General features: G+C 44.6%; 2 protein-coding genes across 3 annotated transcripts in view; one reads left to right on the top strand and one right to left on the bottom strand.

Moving 5' to 3' along the window:
* Positions 1 to 1,252: 1,252 nt before the first annotated feature.
* Positions 1,253 to 8,032, bottom strand: LOC121544839 (homeobox protein SIX4-like). Its single transcript, XM_041855032.2, has 3 exons — positions 7,286 to 8,032; positions 4,572 to 5,251; positions 1,253 to 3,473 (listed from the first exon to the last, which is right to left on the bottom strand). Exons 1-3 carry the CDS (start codon positions 8,011 to 8,013, stop codon positions 2,845 to 2,847), a joined length of 2,037 nt encoding a protein of 678 aa, XP_041710966.1. The 5' UTR covers positions 8,014 to 8,032; the 3' UTR covers positions 1,253 to 2,844.
* A 221-nt stretch (positions 8,033 to 8,253) lies between these two features.
* The window catches only part of mnat1 (MNAT1 component of CDK activating kinase), a 46,044-nt gene continuing 30,011 nt past the window's right edge, over positions 8,254 to 24,286 (top strand). The window contains exons 1-7 of one of the 2 annotated variants that reach the window (XM_041855034.2): positions 8,254 to 8,335; positions 9,062 to 9,152; positions 13,512 to 13,664; positions 13,959 to 14,032; positions 14,520 to 14,623; positions 14,852 to 14,992; positions 16,117 to 16,245. In XM_041855034.2, the coding sequence (XP_041710968.1) occupies positions 9,064 to 9,152; positions 13,512 to 13,664; positions 13,959 to 14,032; positions 14,520 to 14,623; positions 14,852 to 14,992; positions 16,117 to 16,245 (690 nt within the window). In that variant the 5' untranslated portion in view covers positions 8,254 to 8,335; positions 9,062 to 9,063. Of the gene's footprint in view, positions 8,336 to 8,701; positions 8,953 to 9,061; positions 9,153 to 13,511; positions 13,665 to 13,958; positions 14,033 to 14,519; positions 14,624 to 14,851; positions 14,993 to 16,116; positions 16,246 to 24,286 lie in introns of those variants that run through there. The other variant, XM_041855033.2, reaches the window with a different exon arrangement.

Genomic DNA, 24,286 nt, shown 5'->3' with positions numbered 1-24,286 from the left:
CCAATGCCTGTGGCAAGGTCACCTGTGCACAGGTAACCATACACCAGTGTAACCTGGCTCTCCAGCTCCTTTTCTCCCTCCTCTCTCCCCCTCTCTCCCCCGTCTCTGTCCGGGCCTCATCACCATTCAGTGAGCGGAGACAAACACCTTCTGTTTATTTGGGTCATCTGCATAGAACCCATAAAAATGATCTACAAAGAGGATAAGGCCTATAGTCCAGTCTCAAAACCACTACAATTTCTCCATCTACCTATCCACGACCCCCCCATCTTACTTAGCCTTATTTGGGATCCAGCGGAGTGAATCAGAATTGGGTGGAAGATCATGTAAAATCCCCCAAAGCCATGTGAGCAGTTCAGGCTTTCTCTGTACAGACACACAGTGCCTGTGAGTGACAGCACTTCAGACTCATTCGTCCACTTGTGGGTTGGCTGAGTGAGCCAGGCAGGGCTTGCTCTGGGTTAGCCCAGGGAGAGGGCCCTTGGACAGGGTGTTTTGGAGCTGTAGACCCCCCACCCCTAAGAGCAGTACCTCTGGAAATCTCATTGCTGTTTATTTGAATTACGGGGGCTGAGATGAGAAAAGGAGGGCTAATGAACTCCAGGTTGCCAGGCATGTGCAAATGATCACTGCAGGTTTGCAGAGCACAGTTCTAGGCTTGTTGGATTAGGGCACGGCTGTTATACCCCCATCATCACAGAGTTTGGCTTTTTAAGTATTTTAAATATATAGAAGATATATGCTTCCTGTCTCGAGAATGTAGGTCCCCTGTAGACATAACATTAAACACAAACCCAACTCAAATGTTTAATAAAAAATTAATCTAGAAATTATTGGTAAAGGAGCCAAGGTACAACTTTGTTAATGACAAAAAAGTGTAACAGTTTTATATTTTTATAAATATAAACTTTTAATGAAGTATGGAGATTTAGAAAAATACATTCACATCATTTCAGATTACAAACATACAGTTCAAGATCAAATAAAAAAACAATCTGTTTTACCATATGCCTATGGCTAATTTTTGGTATATGACATCAGAGCAAGTAGACAAAGTTGTTCTATAATGTCTTCTTTATGTCCGTTTTCAGTCTGTTCATAGCACTACTCTGAATGGGGGTTTAGGTCATGGAACCTGACAAAGAAAAATGTACTGGCCACTCTATGTCTTACTGTCTGTCTTACTGTTATGTGTAAATGACATCTGCTGGTCATGCGGTTGAGATGGCGTATAATGGTTTTGTGTTGTGTGTCTGTGTGCTCCAGATACATTTGTTGACTGATGAGGTCCACTTACTCTCAACATTAACATAACAGGCCTTATGCCCCTATCTGACAAAACCAGGAAATGACCCAAAGTGAAATAGCTAAACTTTATCAGAAACCCATGAATGCATTGCATGTGTCACACTCTGCACCTACACATCAATCATTTAGTGTAGAGAACTTGTTAGCCACACTCAATCTTATTTACAATTAACAATTAAAAGTAAAAGGCACTAGTAACAAGACATTCTAATATTGTTAACTCAGTTTGCCATGCAAAGGGACACAATAGAAATTGTGTGGTTCTCCTCCATCAAACACAATGCTCCCCTCCCAGTTTCTCATACAAACACACAAACAGGCACACCAGTCAATGTGCGTGCATCTTTGTAGAAAAATATCATTGATGTATTTTTTCACAAAGACAGTTTGTGAGACATTTAGAAATGAATGATGGGACATACTGTTGCCAAACGTAACAAACAGCATATAGAGGTCTTACTATGTTCATTTAGACACAGACTGTGTAACAGCCCCTTTATGACCTCACCCTGTCTCCAATAATGGTTGAAGCTTGAAATATATGAAGCTTGAAATATGTTTTACACATTATAACAAATATCACAGTATTGATTTGCTAAGGTTTCCCCCAGAGGGAAAGGTATGTTCTTTGAAGCTACAATCGTATGTTTTGATGCAATAGTGCAAATTGGGAGAGGTCAGTGAATAATAATAATTTGGGGGATGCTTATATTTGTCCATTACATATCCCAACTCCCCCTGAGACACCCACAGGGAGTGGACTCACCATTGTCCAGTGACCCTGGAGCAATTGGGGTTAAGTGCCTTGCTCAAACGCATAGCAACAGATTTTTCACCTTGTCAGCCCCAGGATTTGAACCAGCAACCTTTCAGTTACTAGCCCAACACTCTAACCTTGAGGCTACCTGCACCCATTTTAAGTCTGACATTTTACGAGGCAGAATGTACATGAATTTCTTATTGAAGGACTAAATTGCGTAAATCATCAACTGCTGTGCACAATGGGTTTTCCTGTTATTCCTATGTGCTTTTATGTGTGGTTTTCAGTGCAGCAGTAGTAGTGGTTTTAATTAACATTTTCACAGAGACGCTCCCCTGCCCCTACTAAATGACCTTTTTGGTTTCACCCAGATGACACACTTAGTTTGAAGGAACATCCTGGTCACATGACGAGGGCCATTCCAACACCTGTTCTGCAGATCAAGTCCACTCAACCGGAAGTAGCAGGTGTGTTCTTTAAAAAATGCACACTTAAAATGTGGTTCAAATGAATGCAAGGGACAGCTAGTTATGACTTTCTGCGAGGCATAGAGGAAAGATCGGGGGCTTTTAAAATATTTAGTTAGGACGACTTCATGGTGCCAGTCCAAGGGGTTTGTATCTGAATAGAGTTTATTGTAATGTAAAATGAACACAACATTAGCAAATAATTTAACAGTTAGAGGAAATGAATGGTAAAAAAAAACACATAGTAAAAAGATTCACCATATCTGCTTGGGCAGATATGAGTGCTTATGAAAGGTCATAGGTTACAGGTTAAAGGTCAGCCATGTCCTCCTCCATCTGCACTGTCTGTAATTTGGCCAGCTCCTTCTCCTCCCCCGGCTCCATTTCCCCACACATGACCCGCACCATCTCATTCACCCCACCACCACTAGCGTCCACCTTGTTCTCCGAAACAGACATGTAGTTGTTGTTCATGCCAGGGCCCAGCAGGTGTGAGGAGGGGACAGGCTGTGGGTTGTGGCCCCTGAGGTACTCCCCAGGCTGGAGTTGGTGGCCGTTAGGGTCTGTTTGGACCATCAGAGGGGTGCTGACGGTGAGGGTGGTGTAGACCTCAGGCTCTGGACTGGAGGAGCTGACCGTTGTCACGTCAGAGGAGGAGCCCTGGCTGGAGGGGACCTCCTCTGAGGTTAGGGGGGCTGAGGAGTAGCTGAGCTGCCCACTGGGGTCCATGTGAAGGCCATGGTGATAGGAGTACACCCCACCGCCCCCACCTCCCTCCAGGGGCTCCTTTTTGATGGAGGTCTGTCCAGCATCGCCCATGTTGTAGAGCACCGTGCTGGGGTGCATGGGGGCCATGCCCAGCTTGTCCTGATGGTGCTGGTGGTGGTAGGAGTCCTCACTGGAAGAACTGACTGCTACATTGTTCATTTGGATTGTACCTGAGATATTCAAATGACAGATCATTAGCCTAAACACTTCATACTTCATTCGTCTAACAGTACTTTATACTCTTATCTCTGAACCACTATAACCTCCTCTCTTTCTTGACTATAACATAGTTCTGTAAATCTTTGGCTTCACTCTTACTGTTACTCACTCCTACTCTAACTTGCAGCAGAATTCCATCTGAAATCTCTGCTGTGTCTCTCTCACAACTCCATGTTTTTTTAAGATGGCCCTGTGGGACCCAGGATAGTTGTATTGATGTAAAAGCCTGCTATGGGCCAGCAAGAAGGCTTTCTTCTTTCCATTTTACTTTGCTGTTGTCCTGGTATGGGTTCTCTGCTTTGTGTCAAATTAAGTGCTGTAATGACTCTCTCCTCGTTAGTATGTTTTTTTCAGTCCTGTGATTGTCTTAAACAGATTCTCCTCCTCTCTCCCCCTGAGGTCAGGAGTGTGCAGTGATGATGACTGATGATGACTTCAGAACCTGTGTTCCATTCATCTCTATAATTTTCCAGGACCACCTTATATCACCACACAAGAAAATATGGATGTGTGTGTGTGTGTGTGTCTGTGTGTGTCTGTGTGTGGCCTTTGCGTCCAGCCCCAACTCATTGCAGTGTAGTAAAAAGCCTCTGGGCTCAGACCCAAAGTCAAGAAGGCCAAATGCTAAGGCAGCTCAGTCATATTGAATGCATAACAGAGCTGGTGACTACACCCATTTCCATTTCAACCTAGGACTCATACATTTTATTGAAGGGGAGAGGGGTTTAGTTGCTCTAATATTTTAGATGTTTGAAAGGTTAGGGTCATCCACCACCATTTTAATGTAATGCACACTTCTCTTTCTCTATTAGCAGTTGGAAGAGCACCTAAAATGCTATAATACTATATATAGAACAGTCTAGTTGTCACCAATACCTCGGAAACTGCTATCAGCACAACTTAAATGTGGATTTTTTGTTTTCAATGTAGAATAGAATAGAATACAACATTATTGTTCATTGGTTAGAATGGAAATGTATCTTCTGCCTTGCCCAACATCCCCAGATACACACACACACAACCACGTAGATGAGGTAAAGTCAACCCACCTTGTGAGAGTGATGAGGAGCCAGAGGGGAGCTGCAGAGGAGGAAGACCCAAGTTGCTGTTGAGCAGTGACGTCCCTTCGCCGTCGGATACGCCGCTGGGCACGTGGACCAGACTGTAACCGCCCAGCTGGAGCGCCCCTGAGGACGAGCTGAACGTGAGGATGGACGAGTCGCCATTTTGAGCTGCCATGCTGTGAACCCCCTCCAGCTTCACCTCTGCCCCGTTTACACAGCCGGAGTAGGAGGCGTAGTCCACACTGGAGCCGCCCAGCCCCTTCTCCTGGCCTGCCTGCATCTGCATGTCCACGCCAGAGCCCCCCATCAGGACCCCCCCAGAGGGCCGCAGGGGGTTGAAGGCCAGGGGCTGGACACCCAGGTTGAGCCCATTGAACAGGATGTTGCTGGGGGCCTGGAGGTAAGACGAGCCACCGTTATGGAAGACAGTGGAGGGGTTACTTGTCACTAGGTTTCCATTGAAGAGCACCCCGCTGCTGGATCCAGGGGGCATCTTGATGTCCCCAATCTGTTGGATGATTACCCCACAGTCCAGAGACCCTGTCTGCAGGGGGAGGACCCCATGGGTCATCGTCCCGTCAGATGAATTGGAGAGGGGGCGTGGAGAGAGCTCCTCCTGCCCTTTACTAGACTCATCCTCTGTGCTGTGGTTGCCATCAGATTCACTGTGGGAAAAAATGCCGGGGGGAGAAGAGAGTGAGATATTGAAAGCAGCTCAGGGACTCTGAAGAAAATATGTCCTCTTCTTAACTCATGGTAGACTTTATTGATGGAATTGTATGAGGAAGAATTGAGCTCAGCAAAGTAAGTTGTCCTACTGGTTTGACTTATGTTCCTGTCACTGATGAGTGCAGAGGTGGAGTCTTACTACCAACAGAGTTAGTAAGACAGACAGATTTTGAAACTGAAATAATCATAGAAATACATTATTTGCATACAAAGAAATATGGCTGATATGTCAAAGCAACTTTATCCATACCTCAACTCTCTTAGCCTATTGAAATAGTGATACAACCACATTACATAGGCTATATAATTTTATAGGATATTTGTGGGCACAACAACAGAGGTGATCCATGGAGATCTCACAAACATGGCTTTAATGAGGAAAGTCTACTACCAAACGTTTTACCACATGGAGAGTAAATTGTATTATAGCCCTCCTTTAGTTATACTCCTTCAGGCCTACCATTTGGCGCAATAAATTACGGGGTCACAAATGCAAGTGGTCGCAGCATGACAACACAAATGGTCAAATACCTTTATTTGTAATTTCTTAAGTGGTCATTGGCATATAACGTTTTTTTATTTTTCTGTTGGCGTAGCTTCACTTTTTATGTTAATAATGTTAGTAAAATATTAGGAAATCGAACAATGCCATCTGAATCGTATTTTTCACCATGAGTGAGTGACTGAAACACCTGCATTTCCCTAAAATAAAGAGCCTTATTGACTCTGAGAAACTTCTTCTTCATCGTCCTGAGGCCTGTATGCCAATTATTGAAGAAGCGTAAATCCTATTCCTCTTCTCCATAAATTAACTCAATAACTCCGGCTTATAATCACTTATTTTGTCACTCAAAGCACAATAATGTTTAGTCATTGCCAATATAATTATTGGCCCACACAAACTGGAATGAAGTGGAAATGCCTTTGAGCAATTTATGACATCATATTTTGGGAAGTTTGTGGTGAGAGCGAGCGAGACAGAGAGAGGAAGAAGAGAGAGAGAGAGAGAGAGAGAGAGAGAGAGAGAGAGAGAGAGAGAGAGAGAGAGAGAGAGAGAGAGAGAGAGAGAGAGAGAGAGAGAGAGAGAGAGAGAGAGAGAGAGAGAGAGAGAGAGAGAGAGAGAGAGAGAGAGAGAGAGAGAGAGAGAGAGAGTACCCACTGGGCACAGACGTCAATTCAAAGTCTATTCCACGCTGGTTCGACGTAATTTCGTTGAAATGACGTGGAAAACAACGTTGATTCAACCAGCGTGTGCCGGGTGGGTAAGAGGTCACCTCCACCAGGTGCGCGCGAGCTTTGCTCACAGAGAAGAAAACATAAAAAGAAGGGAATAATATCTATCTGTCTGGGGGTGGGGGATTTTCTAATGAGGGGGAGGTGTTCCGATTCCCCCCGGCTTAAGAGGAAAAGTAAATTGCCAAAGTGATTTATGTGGTGAGAATTGGATTCAGTTGGTTTTGAACACACACACACAAACACACACAAGAACGGAGACTATTCATATGTATAGGCTACATCTATAAAAACAACTTATTTATAACACCATTATAACACAATTTAGACTATGAAAGTTATATTTGGAATAGAGTAGGCTTATGTTGGACTAGTGTCCATGCTCTTAGTGCCCGAACACGCAAATGAAACCTGATCTGGATGGCAACAGCCTCATATTTCAAAACATTAGCGGCGTGTATGCTACCTGGCACACTATTTTTTGTGCCAATATTATAATGTGAATGATTTACGATGTCAATTCACACACCAAGCTCTATGAGCGATTACAACGCAATAGTTAGAGGCTACAGTCAGGTGTGCATGTATGATACAAGGCAAGCCTGCTCGACCTTGCCAGCAATAATCTCTCAAAATGACTCCTGGTAATGCATTTATGAGTTTATTGAATTTAGTACGCCATTACGCACACTGTGCCATTTGCGTAAAATCAAGCAATCAACGGATTATTTTCTCACCTTTTTGATTGTGCTTCGGACGGGTTTCTGTCCCTCTGTCTCCTGTTTTTGAACCAGTTGCTGACCTGCGTCAAGGACAGTCCCGTGATTTTAGCGAGGTTTCTTTTCTCGGCTGGAGAGGGGTATCTATTCTGCTTGTATAGATCTTTCAGCGCGTTGCGGGACCGCTCTTTGAAGCAGTATACTGTCTCTTCCCCGTCCCAGATAGTCCGGGGTAGTGGGTACTTTCTCCGCAGGCGATATTTATCCACGGCGCCCAGGGGTCTCCCCCGCGCTTTCTCTGCCTCGGTGTACCGTGCCTTATACCATAGCTCTTGCAGCGAAGAGTGATTGAATGGACTGAAGTTGTGGTTCTCCAAAACACTGTAGAGCTCCTGGTACCGAGCCTGATGAAAAGCGACAAGAGCTTGGGCTTTCAGGATGCTTTCGTTGCCACGTAGCAGGTCACTCTGTGGTAAGGACCATAAAAACCTGGCCAGCCGGTCCACATTGCCTCCCTGCTGCAGAGCCTCGCAGACGCACGCCACTTGCTCGGGGGAGAATGCCAGCGAGGAAGCCGCGCTCACCAGAAGTTCACTGTGGACCGCATCAGTGTTCGAAGTTGCGCGCTCCATAGACAACTCCGCCGTATCCAGCGCTAGAAGCTTGATGCACTCTCGCTTGTCCGTCTTTACATTTTCCTTCTTGATGTTATTTGAAATTGTGACTTCTCCTGAAGAAGAATACATTTTTCAAGCCTTCCTGGTAAGTCACTCCTCCCTGGTTTCGGCAAGCCTTCAGCCGATCAGGTTACCCCCTCGCCATGCGAACGCGATCGAATATCTGGCAGCAGCTGTAAATGGATAGCTCTCCCCTTTAGTTCCAACGTGACTTTTACTCTGCGGGAACTGTAGCAAGAAGGGGGCATTGGGGTCTGTCTGCAGGAGAGCCACCCAATTGGTTACGACGGACTACGCCAGGGAGGAGCGACCGCGATCCAGAGACGAGTGTTTGGTTTGCAGCTGTCACTCAAACATGACGTAACGTATTTCAGAGGCTTACCTGTACAAGGTAAATGTGTTTGGGATTTTGTTATGGGAGCGGAAAATACTATCCATAAAGTCTGCATTATGGCATATTATTTTTTTACTGCACCAACTGAGCTATGTGACAATGGACTGCCCCTTTTAGAGAAATAAATAAATACTCGGTGAGATGAAAGCCTACCCTTGCCATTATGCCTTCAATTCCAACTTCGATTAATGTAAAAAAGCAAACTGATGAAAGTTAGGCTAATGAGTTAGCTTGGCTAATGGAAATGAAATGATAGGCTATTTGATTATCATAATGCAAAAATAATATATAGATGATGCATAAACCTATTATCATTAGGTATTATTTTTAGCCTATTATTATTATTATTAACAATGTTTTTTGCTGATTATTCTAGTGAGTGTCTCATGTTTTCAAATGAATATGCATCATTTCAGTTTACATTTTTGAAATACCGGTAGGACTAAGCATTGTGGAATTCTGAAATGGTCGTGTGTGAGTTTATTCTTGTAATCATTGGACAATAACAATATTTATCACTATAGTGCATTTGTCCTCTTTGTGAGGTGCGCTTTGAGGAAGCATTAACTAGGAACAGTTCTTACCAGCGACGTTCTCATCGGGACTATTTTAAGGTGACACATTTGACCGCTTGAGTGAACTGTCAAGAAAGATTGCTAACTTACTAGCTTGCTGGCTAGTTCGTTGTTGACATCTGTTTTCTCTCATATCTGTGCTTTGTAGAGATGGACGACCAAGGGTGTCCGAGATGCAAGACAACAAAATACAGGAATCCGTCCCTGAAACTGATGGTGAACGTTTGTGGCCACACGCTGTGAGTATCCATTCATGTTAACTAGCTAGCAAGCCCAGCAGTGACCAAACGAGCTAGCCTACCTAGCTAGCTTCATAGATATAGCTGCAGGGTTTCAACCCGTTATATATGTTATTTAGCCAGACAACTACAACAAGGAATAGAAAATAAACTGTAATGTTAGCTAGTGGTACTTCTGCTATGGAGCTAGCCGACTAAACTCAACTCGTGGAGTTGAGTTTAATCTGCTATGTAGCTATCAAAGCTGAAAGTGAAGAACTATGTAGGTGCATGATGTCAACATGTTTGCCGTTTTTCATCTTCCCTTTCTATCTGCAACATAAACACTTCTGCTTGTCACAGTGTGTCTCAGTGTGTCTTGTTTACAAGCTGTACAGTATGCACAGGTTTATTTTTCGTCGCGGGCTTAACAACACCCGTGCCAAATATATCCTCCAAACACCGGCTTCTCGGGCATTATCACTTAAATAGACAACGTTGGCTTGTTGTTTATTTTTATTATAAGAACATGTGATACTGAACTGTAACCATATAGATATCAACTCTGGTTGATGTAGTGCCTCAGTCTCTTTGGAAGTAACAGAAAAAGATTGCAAGAAAGCTGTCCCCAATTACTTCCCCTGTTTGTAAGCCCAGACGTCCTCCCAGTCTCCACGATTTTATGGGTGTTGTTATGCAGTGACAGTGGAGCGTGAGGAAAATGCTGGTGTCTGCTGGAGCATATGTAAGACCCTGTATGTTTATTATCCGTACCATCAGGAAGTGGCCGTGCTTCGTCATCAGGTCAGCACACTCATAACTTCTGTTCTATCTGGACGCAGGGTCACCCTTGGAGAATATTTAAATAACTTTGCAATAAAGCAATTTAGAGGATCGCCCTTCCTAGCTCCAGTCACCTTGATGGTGCTCTTAAGAACTGTTTACCAGATTATTTGGGTGCTGCTAGGAAACTGCAACCACACACATTGGTAATTGTTTTTGACTGTCCCGGCTGCTGGTCATTTGATAACTCATGATTTCAAGGTTTGGTGTGCTATTGTTGATGCACAATATTTACACTCAGAACCCAGAACCAAATCTCATCTGTCACAAAAATTAGATTTTTTCATAGACAATGTGTTGATTATGATTTACTATGTTTGAATGAAATTGAAGAAACAAAAATATCCTGTTTTATGCTTGATAATGTACAGTGTAATTTATAACATTCCTCTTCCCATTAGTTTTAAGAGCCAATCAAGTGTCCCAGTGTTTTTTGGCTGTGGCTCTGCAGGTGCTTGCCTACGGAGCTGTGAGGGGAACGGCACCTCCGTACCGTCAGGCTCTGATCAGTCCCTACACCCAAACGAGGGCATTGCGTTCATCCACCTCTGGCCTGCTGGCCCCCCTACCTCTGCGGAAGTACAGTTCCCACTCAGCCCAGTCAAAACTGTTCGCTGCTCTGGCACCCCAATGGTGGAACAAGCTCCCTCACGACGCCAGGACAGCGGAGTCACTCACCACCTTCCGGAGACACTTGAAACCCCACCTCTTTAAGGAATACCTGGGATATGATAAAGTAATCCTTCTACCCCCCCTTACCCCCCAAAAAAAAACAAACAAAACAACAACAACATAAAAACAAAAAAAGAATAAACATATTGTAAAGTGGTTATCCCACTGGCTATAAGGTGAATGCACCAATTTGTAAGTCGCTCTGGATAAGAGCGTCTGCTAAATGACGTAAATGTGTTGGGTGTCACAGGCAGGAAAAGGGCGTCACAGCAGGTTAGCAGTGTTTGATGATTACTACAGTTGATTGCTACACAAAGGGATCTCCTGTCTGGGCCTAGGCCCAGTCCAGAGCATAGAGAGGGCTTCATGGGAGAAACGGGTGAACCAGCCCCTATGTGGCTGTGTTGTTCCTACCTTCTCTACCGTAGAGGAGGGAGGCAGGCAGGCAGGCAATGTCACTGGCCCTTGGGTTGTGGTGGAGGGGTGGGTGTGTCTTTGCTGTGCCAGGCCCCTGTTTACCTCCCCCTGACCTGCTGACAGCTGCAGATGGGAGAGATATGAGCCAGGAGCTCTGAACAGGACAGGTGAGAGAGAGCGAGGGCTGGGGGGTGCAGGGCTCACTCACCACTCTGCTGCAGTGAGAGCAGCCTTGGGAGAGAAGGAAACAGAGACAGAAAGAGGGAGAGCGAGCGTATGCTGGAGAAACTGTGTGTATGATGCTAGACATATGGTCTCTCCCAAGCCCTTATGCCCAGCAGCAGGAGAAAGGCACAATCAGAGAGAGGGTCCTATACAGATGGCTCGCTTGAGAGGACCTAGCCTAAAGATGGCAAGTTCACTTTGAAAGTCTCCTCCCTCCAATCTTCTCATAGCTTCACCTCTTCGCTCTAGAATTACACAGGATTTCCCCTGTGGAGGGTCCGTTGTGTGGTCCATTTACGGGGCAGGGGGCAAGCTACGCCCCACTCCTGTCCCTGCTTGATGAATGGGCTCTTTGTGGGCCCGTGGAAACAAGCAGAAACCCCCCTTCTACCTCCATATGGCCAGGCCTATACATCTCCTGTAGCCTGGGGCCACAGTGAACATCTGCCCCTTCTGGGCTGCACTTGATCAGGGGGCTCTCTCATGGTCCTGGGGACCAACCACGTATAGGATAACTTTTGTTTCATCTATGTTTTTGTGGTAAATCCAGCAGTTGTTGAACACTAGGCCTATTTGCAATGTTTTGTGAGCTCTGTTCTATACTAGAGGGTGTTTTGGTGTTAATTATCTTTTGGCAAGTTTGCTTTGATTGACCCATATCTGATATGTAAACAGGTAAAGCCCATAGTGCTGCAGTTTCTCCCATAACTGCTTTTTCATTGAGAATCCTGCTGATGAGGTGAAAAGGCTTTACTGCATCTAGGCCTAAAGGACCCACATTCTAAAGAAGTTTTGAAAGCAATGCGACTTTGGAAACAAACACTTAAAAAAAAAAAATGGAGGCCCAAGATGATTTCCCCCAGAATTTCATCACATTGAAAAAGCAACAACAATTTGGGGTTAAAACGGCAGTAGTCACCCCAGATGAGGCCATTTGGAAACCAGATGTTGGGGCTTGCTTCTGAAGGTGGGCAGCTAGGAGCAGGAAGCCTACAGAAGGTGAATTCCAGTGGAATAAAGCTTCTCAGAGACTTAAGAGTGGACTGTGAAAACGTTTATCCAGCCCCCCTGCTCGCCCCTCCAGCCGCCTACTTAGGGAAGACTTAAGGCCTTCTCCATTGTCTTCAGGGTCCACCCCTCACTTGAGTGTGATTGATGGGTAAACGCCTACCTGCTTAAAGATGTGATTGATGAGTAAATGTTGCTCGGCCCAAAGTTGGCTCAGGTCGTTGCTACGGCCGTGTTGTCCTGATTGGTTGTGGAGGAAAGAAGCCCCTGCATTGGAATGCTTTCCTATTGGTGGACATTGACTTACGATGAGATGGGATTTGTGTGTCATGCAACAATAGTAGTCCTGTGGTTAGACTTACTTTATCAATGCAGTTTATAATGCCTTATGACGTATTAATCTCTAGCCTAAATCTACTGTAACTGTTTTGTCATTGTTTTGATCTCATCTCTGCTAAAATGTAAACATGTAATTAATATTAGGCCAATTGCTAGAGCACTTTCAAGGTCATTTAAAAATGATTATGATCCTGATAATGTTGAAAGAACCTAGAGCCTTTCAGGGAACTTCAGGATCAGTGGAATTTGAAATAGTTTAGTGATGAGAGAAGCTGTGGGTGCATTGCTGAACTACATTTTGTTTTCTATGCAACGTGGCACACTGACTATGAGTTCCTTTGAAATGATATTTTTTTTAAAACAGTTTTTCCAGTGCAGACACACTCAATGGCAGGGGTGTCAGATTAATTTCTGTGAGAGAGAAGGGGGGGAATCAACATTCCATTCATGATTCATACTGTAAAAATATAAGATGGCTATTATCACCTGCTGTGAGGCTGATAACTCACAGACATATTATATCAAATGGAAATATACCACCAGGCCATTGCTAAGGAAAAGTGCATTAGACATGCACATACAGTAGGTAAGAGATTTTGACATGCCTGCTCCATATAATATAGTTTCCTCTACAGCTGTGTGTATATGTTTACCACAGGGTTTCCCAAACTCGGGACCACAAGGGGTGCACGTTTGTTTTTTGACCTAGCACTACACAAGTGATTCAAATAATCAATGAATCATTAAGCTTTTATCATTTTAATCAGCTGTGTAGTGTTAGGGCAAAAAACAAAACATGCACCACTTGGTGTCCCGAGGACCAAGTTTGGTGAAACACTGGTTTACCATATCTGTGTTACTGTCTCCTCTTCTCAGATGTGAGAGCTGTGTGGACATGCTGTTTGTGCGCGGCTCGGGGAACTGTGTGCAGTGCGACACGCCCCTGAGGAAGAGTAACTTCCGCGTGCAGCTCTTTGAAGACCCCGCTATCGACAAGGAGGTGGAGATCCGCAAGAAGGTGCTCAAGATGTGAGTGAGGGGTACGGGGGAGAAGGGTGTGTCTCTGTGTGTTCAGACCACTCCTCCCTCTCCTTAAGCTGCCTTTGTCTTTGTCATGATGCTGTTTGTTTTGTAGACAATGGGCCCCCCAGGGTTTGCTCAAATAGGAAAGCTCTTTCCCTGCCATACTTTTGCCTCTCAGCCCCTCCTATTCTATCCATCCCTCATCTTTCTTTATTTAGCTCTGCTGTTTCAATGTAATGTCTTCAAACAAGCATTAGGCTTAATACATATATAAACTCTTAGCTTTTTTCTCCCTCACAGTTACAACAAGAGAGACTTTGACTTCTCCAGCTTGAGAGAATACAATGACTACTTGGAGCGAGTGGAGGAGATCGGTGAGAGGAGGCTGTGGACCCAGTGGTGATAGGGGGGGTTCAGCCTGGTCTTAGTGCATTGATCTGGCCTTGGCTCTGGTTGTTGATGTTTTACAGGCATCAGTGCCAGCCAGGGTCAGAGACCCACTAGTCTCTCTGTGCCAATTCTCCGAGATCCCTGTCAGATGGTGTTTGCACTGTGACAATGTGTTAGACCTCTCCTACGGCCTCCTATGCTTACATCGTCAGAAACATGGCTCAATACTTATATAGAAATGCACTGGCAAACCCTATATGTTTCAATTGTTTATTTGAATAGGGATAGATACAATTTAAACATTCAACCTTACTTATACAATTAAAATGCATTGAATTATCGAGTCAGATGCTTTGCAACATCATACTTTAGCTTGTGCCGAATCCGATTTCCAGTATCAGTCCTAGATCATTTGAAGTGAAGTGCATGCTAGTGTGTTGATGGAGGGCTGCCCTGCTCTCTCCTTTCCAGTCTATAACCTGACCAACAACCTAGAGGTGGAGGGGACTAAACAGATCATGGAGGCTTACCAGAGAGAGAATAGAGACATCATCCAGAAGAACAAGGCCAAGCTGGTGGGTACCTGTAACCCCACACTGACTCACTCTGCTTTGCCTGATGAAGCGCATCGCTTATGCATTATTCTGTTGTACTAAATGGTCTGCACCCTCTGTCTCCTCCTCTGCAATACTCTGTCTACTATGATATTGATTATTTTCTCTCCGACTCCTCTCCCTCTCTTCTTTTCTCTCTCTTTATCTCTCATTTTTCCCTCACCCCACCCTCTCTCTCTCCTCCGTCAGACTCGAGAGCAGGAGGAGTTGGAAGAGCTGCTGTTGTTGGAGCAGCAGGGGAACGAGCAGCGCAGGCTGGAGACTCTGCAGGAGGAACAGAGACAGTTACAGGCCAAGAGGAAGAGCAAGCAGGCTCTACTGGACGAACTGGTGAGACACATACACACACCACATACAGTCACACTAATAAACACAGATTGCCACATAGCACCACACAGGCAAACTGCAGCAAACAGAGAGTTCTAAAACAATCAGGTGACATACATACTGTCACAATCCAAGAGGAAGAACAACCAGGATATAGATAATTAGACAATGACACATACACACACACACACACACACTCCTTCTGCGGTGGGGCTGCTGAAGCTTTGCTTTCCCCTCAGCATTGTTAGCATTCTGTGTTGCCAAAGCCTCCTGGCTCCATTTTGTTTAGCGGCAGGCTTTGGAAGTGATTGGCCCTGTAGAGCTGCCTGGTAAAGAGTTATCACAGATAGCAGTTTGAGCTGTTTGTTTAAACCCTGGGCCTCTGTTGTCTGTTGGGAGATGAGCATTCAGCCCCCGGGGACACGCTCCTGTGTGCCAGCATTTACAGTAGAAATCTCTGAGGCCCGGGGTCATACACACACACACACACACACACACACACACACACACACACACACACACGAACACGAACACGAGCGATCATTATAGACTGATAGTGTTTGCAATAGATCCTGATAAGGAGCCATCAGTTGATCATTATTCTGCTCCACACTTTCCTTCCTGCCTAGTGATGAAAACACTCACAGTTCTGTCCCCACCGCCTGTCTACCTCGACAATAATGTCCTGCTCCCTCTGTGAACGCCATGCCTTGCCTTTTTGTTCTTAGACCTCTACGCTTGGCAACACTCCACCTGTGAAATTACAATGTCCGACCTTCGCTTAATGGAGATGAAGAAGGAGCAGAGTACTTGAAAAGGCAACATAATACCACCACGGTTTTTAACCTGGCCTGCATCAATAATCTAATGACTAGCCTCAGAGCACCTTAGTTTGTTAGTTGTGCAGTTATAGGGAGGTGTGTGTGATTGATGTTGTGAACTCTGAGGTTCACAAGTTACACATCTCATTTACAGGTGCCAGTCTTTGAAGCTCCTCCCATCATTTACTTGGATTAAATACGGGTTTTGCTTGAGGCTAGATCATGATTCAGTGGTTTTTGAAAATGCATACACACACATAAATATGATGACATACCTCATACCTGTATTTGTATGTTCCCCTCCAGGAGCGCTCTCATGTCCCCGCCACTATCCTGCTGGCCCAACACAAGGACCGGGCCGCCCAGCTGGAGACCCAGATTGAGAAGCAGAAACAGGTGGTCAAAACCACCATCTTCTCCACCGGCATCCCTATGGTGAGTACCGCACGCCACATGTAAACACGCTGACTGTCCTGACTGTGCAGGATGCCTTAAGCCTACCGCATAGTAAGCATACAAACAGCACCCACACAGGCTAGCTCACACAGCAATGCTAGTGATTGTCCAGCATGCACCTTGGGTCGGCCTAGTCTAGCTAGTTTTAAAGCACGATGAGCTCATACGAACACTCGGCCTGCATGATTTCACTCAATAGTAAACAGAGCCCAATGCAGGCTGGCTTAATGGGGCACACACTGCCATTTAGGTCAATGCTAATTAATTGTTAGCATATTACAGTGGTGTTCAGTTTAGATTTAGCTTCATGCTAATGGTTGGGGAGTCCCTGAAGGAGAGTGTTGCTTCAGTGTACTGTGTCCAAACCCTTAGCGTGGTTCTCTGCCTGGTGTGGGAACAAGACCTCATCTCCTCCATAGTGTCATCACATTCCTACCTGCAGCCCTCAGAGACAGAATGAAGGCTCTGGCTAGGCGTTTTGTTGAGCTGTCAGCTTTGTGTTGTTCAGGGTGGCTGTTAAGGCCTTCTTCCATTTGGCAACGGCTATGTTTTCCTCCACACTAGTTTATTTTCATTATACTGTGATGAGAGAAAGCGATATCACCCCATTCCCCCCACCCCCCCCCACCTCCCTCTCCACAAGCCCCTATGGGAGGTGTGGTTGACTTCCCAGGGTGCAATGGTGCGTGGGAGAAATCTTGTCTTAGTGCTCACCTAGTCCCAACTCAGTGACAGAATGGAGAAGTCTCTCTCTGTCCTACTGTCTTTCTCCACACACACTCACATACAGTGAGTGAAAAAAGTATTTGATCCCCTGCTGATTTTGTACGTTTGCCCACTGACAAAGACATGATCAGTCTATCATTTTAATGGTAGGTTTATTTGAACAGTGAGAGACAGAATAACAACAAAGAAATCCAGATAAACGCATGTCAAAAATGTTATAAATTGATTTGCATTTTAATGAGGGAAATAAGTATTTGACCCCTGCAAAACATGACTTAGTACTTGGTGGCAAAACCCTTGTTGGCAATCAGAGGTCAGATGTTTCTTGTAGTTGGCCACCAGGTTTGCACACATCTCAGGAGGGATTTTGTCCCACTCCTCTTTGCAGATCTTCTCCAAGTCATTAAGGTTTCGAGGCTGACGTTTGGCAACTCAAACCTTCAGCTCCCTCCACAGATTTTCTATGGGATTAAGGTCTGGAGACTGGCTAGGCCACTCCAGGACCTTAATGTGCTTCTTCTTGAGCCACTCCTTTGTTGCCTTGGCCGTGTGTTTTGGGTCATTGTCATGCTGGAATACCCATCCACGACCCATTTTCAATGCCCTGGCTGAGGGAAGGAGGTTCTCACCAAGATTTGACGGTACATGGCCCCGTCCATCGTCCCTTTGATGTGGTGAAGTTGTCCTGTCCCCTTTGCAGAAAAACACCCCCAAAGCATAATGTTTCCACCTCCATGTTTGACGGTGGGGGTGGTGTTCTTGGGGTCATAGGCAGCATTCCTCCACCTCCAAACACGGCGAGTTGAGTTGATGCCAAAGAGCTCGATTTTGGTCTCATCTGACCACAACACTTTCACCCAGTTCTCCTCTGAATCATTCAGATGTTCATTGGCAAACTTCAGACGGACCTGTATATGTGTGCTTTCTTGAGCAGGGGGACCTTGCGGGCACTGCAGGATTTCAGTTCTTCACGGCGTAGTGTGTTACCAATTGTTTTCTTGGTGACTATGGTCCCAGCTGCCTTGAGATCATTGACAAGATCCTACCGTGTAGTTCTGGGCTGATTCCTCACCGTTCTCATGATCATTGCAACTCCACGAGGTGCGATCTTGCATGGAGCCCCAGGCCGAGGGAGATTGACAGTTATTTTGTGTTTCTTCCAATTGCGAATAATCGCACCAACTGTTGTCACCTTCTCACCAAGCTGCTTGGCGATGGTCTTGTAGCCCATTCCAGCCTTGTGTAGGTCTACAATCTTGTCCCTGACATCCTTGGAGAGCTCTTTGGTCTTGGTCATGGTGGAGAGTTTGGAATCTGATTGATTGATTGCTTCTGTGGACAGGTGTCTTAAATACAGGTAACAAACTGAGATTAGGAGCACTCCCTTTAAGAGTGTGCTCCTAATCTCAGCTCGTTACCTGTATAAAAGACACCTGGGAGCCTGAAATCTTACTGATTGAGAGGGGGTCAAATACTTATTTCCCTCATTAAAATGCTAATCAATTTATAACATTTTTGACATGTGTTTTTCTGGATATTTTTGTTGTTATTCTGTCTCTCACTGTTCAAATAAACCTACCAATAAAATTATAGACTGATAATTTCTTTGTCAGTGGGCAAACGTACAAAATCAGCAGGGGATCAAATACCTTTTTCCCTCACTACCTATACACTATATTTGCTTGCAAAATCTAGAAACCTTTTATTCTGTCTCATCAGCCCAGCTAGCATGGGTGATCCTCTGGGCAATATAGTTGTACCATGAGTGTATCTGATATCCATTTAAACTCAAATACATGACCACCGCCCATTCTTCCTACACCATTGGAAAAAGTGCTGCTCCAGTATGGCTGGCTTCAGGAGGATGTGGTTCTCTCTAACTGACTGGATATGCAGCATTAAGTGCTACTTACTGATGGAGAGAGGGTTGTAGTATGCTGTTGCTCTTGGCTCGGACTCTGGCTTTTTCCTGTCACTATTACCCCTCTTTCTCCCTCTTTTCTCTTCCTCCCTCTGGCTCGGGGAGTGGTAGAGCAGGCACGTCTGGACGCCGCGAGGCTTCAGCTGGGCTTCAGTTTGATTTTGGTTTCCCCTCACCTCAAACTGCTGTTTGACTTGGTGGCCTTTCAAGATGGCGCGGTTGATTCCTGGAGAACGTCAGCTTATTTATTTATTTATTTATTTATCTCTTAGTTTGTTGAAGTAGGATTCAAATGAGAGAAGATGCAGAGTCGTGTTGCTGTCATTTCAGAGGGAGGGGGGGAGGGAGGGAGAGAAATTATTAACTGAAGACCAAATATTTTTATTGCCATTAATCAATTATAGGCACCACATGGTTGTATGAAGGGTGCTTCTCTCTCCTCTTAACTATCATATCCTGGAGATGGAAGCAGACAGAGCGAGAGGAGAGAATGAAGGAGGTGAAAGGTGAAACGACTGCAGCGCCTCCATGGTCAGGTCTTGTCTCCTTTGTGGGTGTGGAAGCAGGGGGTTTGGCCCCACATAGAAGAGTCTCCCCAGGCAGGCAGGCCAATGTGAGCTGTCAGTGGGGGATGCCACCTCCACCTCCTGGCATTTTGTCTTTATTTAGATAGGAGAGGAACCAGTGTGGTCTTCTCTTGCAATAGCCCATCCGTGACAAGGATCGACAAGTTGTGCGTTCCGAGATGCCGTTCTGCACACCACTGTTGTACAGCGCCGTTATTTGTCTGTCTGTGGCCCGCCTGTTAGCTTGCACGATTCTTGACATTCTCCTTCGACCTCTCTCATCAAAGAGCTGTTTTCGCGCACATGACTGCTGCTGACTGGATGTTTTTTGTTTATTGCACCATTCTCGGTAAACCCTAGACACTGTCGTACGTGAAAAGCCCAGGAGGGCGGCCATTTCTGAGATACTGGATCTGGCGCGCCTGGCACCGACGATCATACCACGCTCAAAGTCGCTTAGGTCACTCGTTTTGCCCATTCTAACGTTCAATCAAACAGTAACTGAATGCCACGGCCACGTGACTCACTCTGTAGGAGCGATATATTTTCGTGAATGGGGTGGTGTACCTAACAAACTGTCCGGTGAGTGTAGTTCCTCAGAGTAAGCTATTTAATCACCAATCCTCGGCGTGAAAGAGCAATGGTAGTTATAGGCCTACTTCTGCATTGGCCTATAGGCTATGAGTTCCATGCGCTAATTTCTTTAGCTGCCAATGGATCACGGTGTATCAATGTGTCCAAATGGCAGAGGCTGGTGATCTCGCATAGTTTACTTTTAACTTTTAGATTTAGCCTATAGTCTACTTTGAAGCAAGTTAAGACACGCCTCATAATATAAAATAAAACATTAAGGTTTCAAACAATGAAGTATGTTTTCAAAATGCATACTGCCTCCAGTTCACGTTGTAAAGTGCTGATAGCCTGTTGCGTGCACTTGAATGGTGAATGGGAGGCGCGCTTCAATTACCAGTTGAGAAATCGTGCACTAAAACTGTTTTTAACAAGCGATTGCATTTAAAATATTTGCGCAATGAATGGGCTTATAAAATAACCTGTTTTTCTCCAGCAGCAACCAGCTGAGGAGCTGCAGGAGAAATCTTGCACAAAATAGGCTCTGTATGTGTGTATCTGCTGTGCATGTGTGATAGATAAGGCCAATTTAATTCCACAAAATTATGCAAATGAACCTATAGACCAATAGTCATGACGGTCAAATGTATTTCCATCAATTAATAAAATGCATTATTTTTGCAACAAACCCAAAAGCTTATCCTGGTCATTTTGGCGGGCAAAAGTTAAAAACATTTTTTTGTCAGCTTACGGAAACCCTGCTCTACACACGCGCACACACATAATCATCAAATATGCTGCTGCTACTCTGTTTATCATACAGTGCATTTGGAAAGTGTTCAGACCCCTTGACTTTTCCCACATTTTGTTACGTTAAAGCCTTATTCTAAAATTGATTAAAAAAATATTTTATCATCAATCTATACACTATACCCCATAATGACAAAGCAAAAACATTTGTGCTAATTTATTAACAATACTGAACTGAAATATCACATTTACATAAGTATTCAGACCATTTACTTGTTGGGTATAAAGCTACAAACTTGGCACACCTGTATTTGGGGAGTTTCTCCCATTCTTCACTGCAGATCTTCTGAAGCTCTGTTAGTTTGGATGGGGAGCATCGCTGCACAGCTATTTTCAGGTCTCTCCAGAGATGTTCGATTGGGTTCAAGTCCGGGCTCTGGCAGGGCCACTCAAGGACATTCAGAGATTTGTCCCGAAGCCACTCCTGCATTATTTTGGCTGTGTGCTTAGGGTCGTTGTCCTGTTGGAAGATTAACCTTTGCCCCAGTCTGAGGTCCTGAGAGCTCTGGAGCAGGTTTTCATCAATGATCTCTCTGTACTTTGCTCCGTTCATCTTTCCCTTGATCCTGACTAGTCTCCCAGTCCCTGCCGCTGAAAAACATCCCCACAGCATGATGCTGTCACCACCATGCTTCACCGTAGGGATAGTGCCAGGTTTCATTCAGACGTGACGCTTGGCATTCAGGCCAAAGAGTTCAATCTTGGTTTCATCAGACCAGAGAATCTTGTTTCTCATGGTCTGAGAGTCCTTTAGGTGCCTTTTGGCAAACTCCAAGCGGGCTGTCATGTGCCTTTTTACTGAGGAGTGGCTTCTGTCTGGCCACTGTACCATAAAGGCCTAATTGGTGGAGTGCTACAGAGATGGTTGTCCTTCTGGAAGGTTCTCCCCTCTCCACAGAGGAACTCTGGAGCTCTGTCAGAGTGACCATCGGGTTCTTGGTCACCTCCCTGATCAAGGCCCTTCTCCCCCGATTACTCAGTTTGGCCGGGCAGCCAGCTCTAGGAAGAGTCTTGGTGGTTCCAAACTTCTTCCATTTAAGAATGATGGAGGCCACTGTGTTCTTGGGGACGCTTTTAATGCTGCAGAATTGTTTTGGTACCCTTCCCCAGATCTGTTCCTCGACACAATTCCTTCGACCTCATGGCTTGCTTTTTGCTCTGACATGCACTGTCAACTGTGGGACCTTATATACAGTTGAAGTCGAAAGTTTACATACACCTTAGCCAAATACATTTAAACTCAGTTTTTCACAATTCCTGACATTTAATCCTAGTAAAATTCCCTGTCTTAGGTCAGTTAGGATCACCACTTTATTTTAAGAATGTGAAATGTCAGAATAATAGTAGAGAGAATGATTTATTTCAGCTTTTATTTCTTTCATCACATTCCCAGTGGGTCAGAAGTTTACATACACTCAATTAGTATTTGGTAGCATTGCCTTTAAATTGTTTAACTTGGGTCAAACGTTTCGGGTAGCCTTCTACAAGCTTCCCACAATAAGTTGGGTGAATTTTGGCCCATTCCTCCTGACAGAGCTGGTGTAACTGAGTCAGGATTGTAGGCCTCCTTGCTCGCACACGCCTTTTCAGTTCTGCCCACACATTTTCTATAGGCTTGAGGTCAGGGCTTTGTGATGGCAACTCCAATACCTTGACTTTGTTGTCCTTAAGCCATTTTGCCACAACTTTGGAAGTATGCTTTGGGTCATTGACTATTTGCGACCAAGCGTTAACTTCCTGACTGATGTCTTGAGATGTTGCTTCAATATATCCACATAATTTTCCTTCCTCATGATGCCATCTATTTTGTTAAGTGCACCAGTCCCTCCTGCAGCAAAGCACCCCACAGCATGATGCTTCCACCCCGTGCTTCACGGTTGGGATGGTGTTCTTCGGCTTGCAAGCAACCCCCTTTTTCCTCCAAACATAACGATGGTCATTATGGCCAAACAGTTCTATTTTCGTTTAATCAGACCAGAGGACATTTCTCCAAAAAGTACGATCTTTGTCCCCATGTGCAGTTGCAAACCATAGTCTGGCTTTTTCATGGCGGTTTTGGAGCAGTGGCTTCTTCCTTGCTGAGCGGCCTTTCAGGTTATGTCGATATAGGACTCGTTTTACTGTGGATATAGATATTTTTGTACCTGTTTCCTCCAGCATCTTCACAAGGTCCTTTGCTGTTGTTTTGGGATTGATTTGCAATTTTCGCACCAAAGCACGTTCATCTCTAGGAGACAGAACGCGTCTCCTTCCTGAGCAGTATGACGTCTGCGTGGTCCCATGGTGTTTATACTTGCGTACTATTGTTTGTACAGATGAACGTGGTACCTTCAGGCGTTTGGAAATTGCTCCCAAGGATGAACCAGACTTGTGGAGGTCTACACATTTTTTTCTGAGGTCTTGGCTGATTTCTTTTGATTTTCCCATGATGTGAAGCAAAGAGGCACTGAGTTTGAAGTTAGGCCTTGAAATACATCCACAGGTACACCTCCAATTGACTCAAATGACGTCAATTAGCCTATCAGAAGCTTCTAATGCCATGACATCATTTTCTGGAAATGTCCAAGCTGTTTAAAGGCACAGTCAACTTAGTGTATGTAAACTTCTGACCTACTGGAATTGTGATGCAGTGAATTATAAGTGAAATAATCTGTCTGTAAACAATTGTTGGAAAAATTACTTGTGTCATGCACAAAGTAGATGTCCTAATCGACTTGCCAAAACTATAGTTTGTTAACAAGAAATGTGTGGAGTGTTTGAAAAAAACGAGTTTTAATGACTCCAACCTAAGTGTATGTAAACTTCCGACTTCAACTGTAGACAGGCGTGTGCCTTTCCAAATCATGTCCAATCAATTGAATTTATCAGAGGTGGACTCCAATCAAGTTGTAGAAACATCTCAAGGATGGACAATGGAAACAGGATGCATCTGAGATCATTTTCAAATCTCATAGCAAAGGGTCTGAATACTTATGTAAATAAGGTATTTCTGTTTTTTATTTTTTTTAAATTTGCTAAAATATCTGAACTAAGGTTGTAACGTAACAAAATGTGGAAAAATTCAAGCGTTCTAAATACTTTCCGAATGCACTGTATATCCTGATGCCTAGTCACCTTACCCCTATACATATCTACCTCTATCACTCCAGTATCCTTGCACATTGTAAACATGGTATTGGAACTGACCCTGTATATAGCTTACTTCCTCATATATTTTTATTTCTCTTGGGTTTTTGATCTACCATATGTTATTTTTAGTACTATATGGCTATTTCTCACTGCATTGTTGGGGTAAGAGCTTGCAAGAAAATCATTTCACTGTTCTTGTGCACGTGAACTTGAATGGTCCAAAGTCAGTCTGGGTAATCCCTGACTTTGTAGCACTCCACTGAACAAAGAGACACTCTCCCTCCCTGCTTTGATATGT

This window comes from Coregonus clupeaformis, chromosome 29 (genome assembly GCF_020615455.1).
Source record: "Coregonus clupeaformis isolate EN_2021a chromosome 29, ASM2061545v1, whole genome shotgun sequence".
Classification (NCBI taxonomy): domain Eukaryota; kingdom Metazoa; phylum Chordata; class Actinopteri; order Salmoniformes; family Salmonidae; genus Coregonus; species Coregonus clupeaformis.
Note: the sequence above shows the minus strand (reverse complement) of the source record. Positions and strands in the feature narration are given on the sequence as shown.

What these genes read in the sequence shown, in the direction of transcription:
- LOC121544839 (XM_041855032.2), bottom strand. Translation starts at nt 8,013, where the DNA reads ATGTATTCTTCTTCAGGAGAAGTCACAATTTCAAATAACATCAAGAAG. An exon ending in TCCGAAGCACAATCAAAAAG is followed by an intron (nt 5,252 to 7,285) that starts GTGAGAAAATAA and finishes TTTTTCCCACAG; the next exon opens with TGAATCTGATGGCAACCACA. An exon ending in CTCCTCATCACTCTCACAAG is followed by an intron (nt 3,474 to 4,571) that starts GTGGGTTGACTT and finishes TGAATATCTCAG; the next exon opens with GTACAATCCAAATGAACAAT.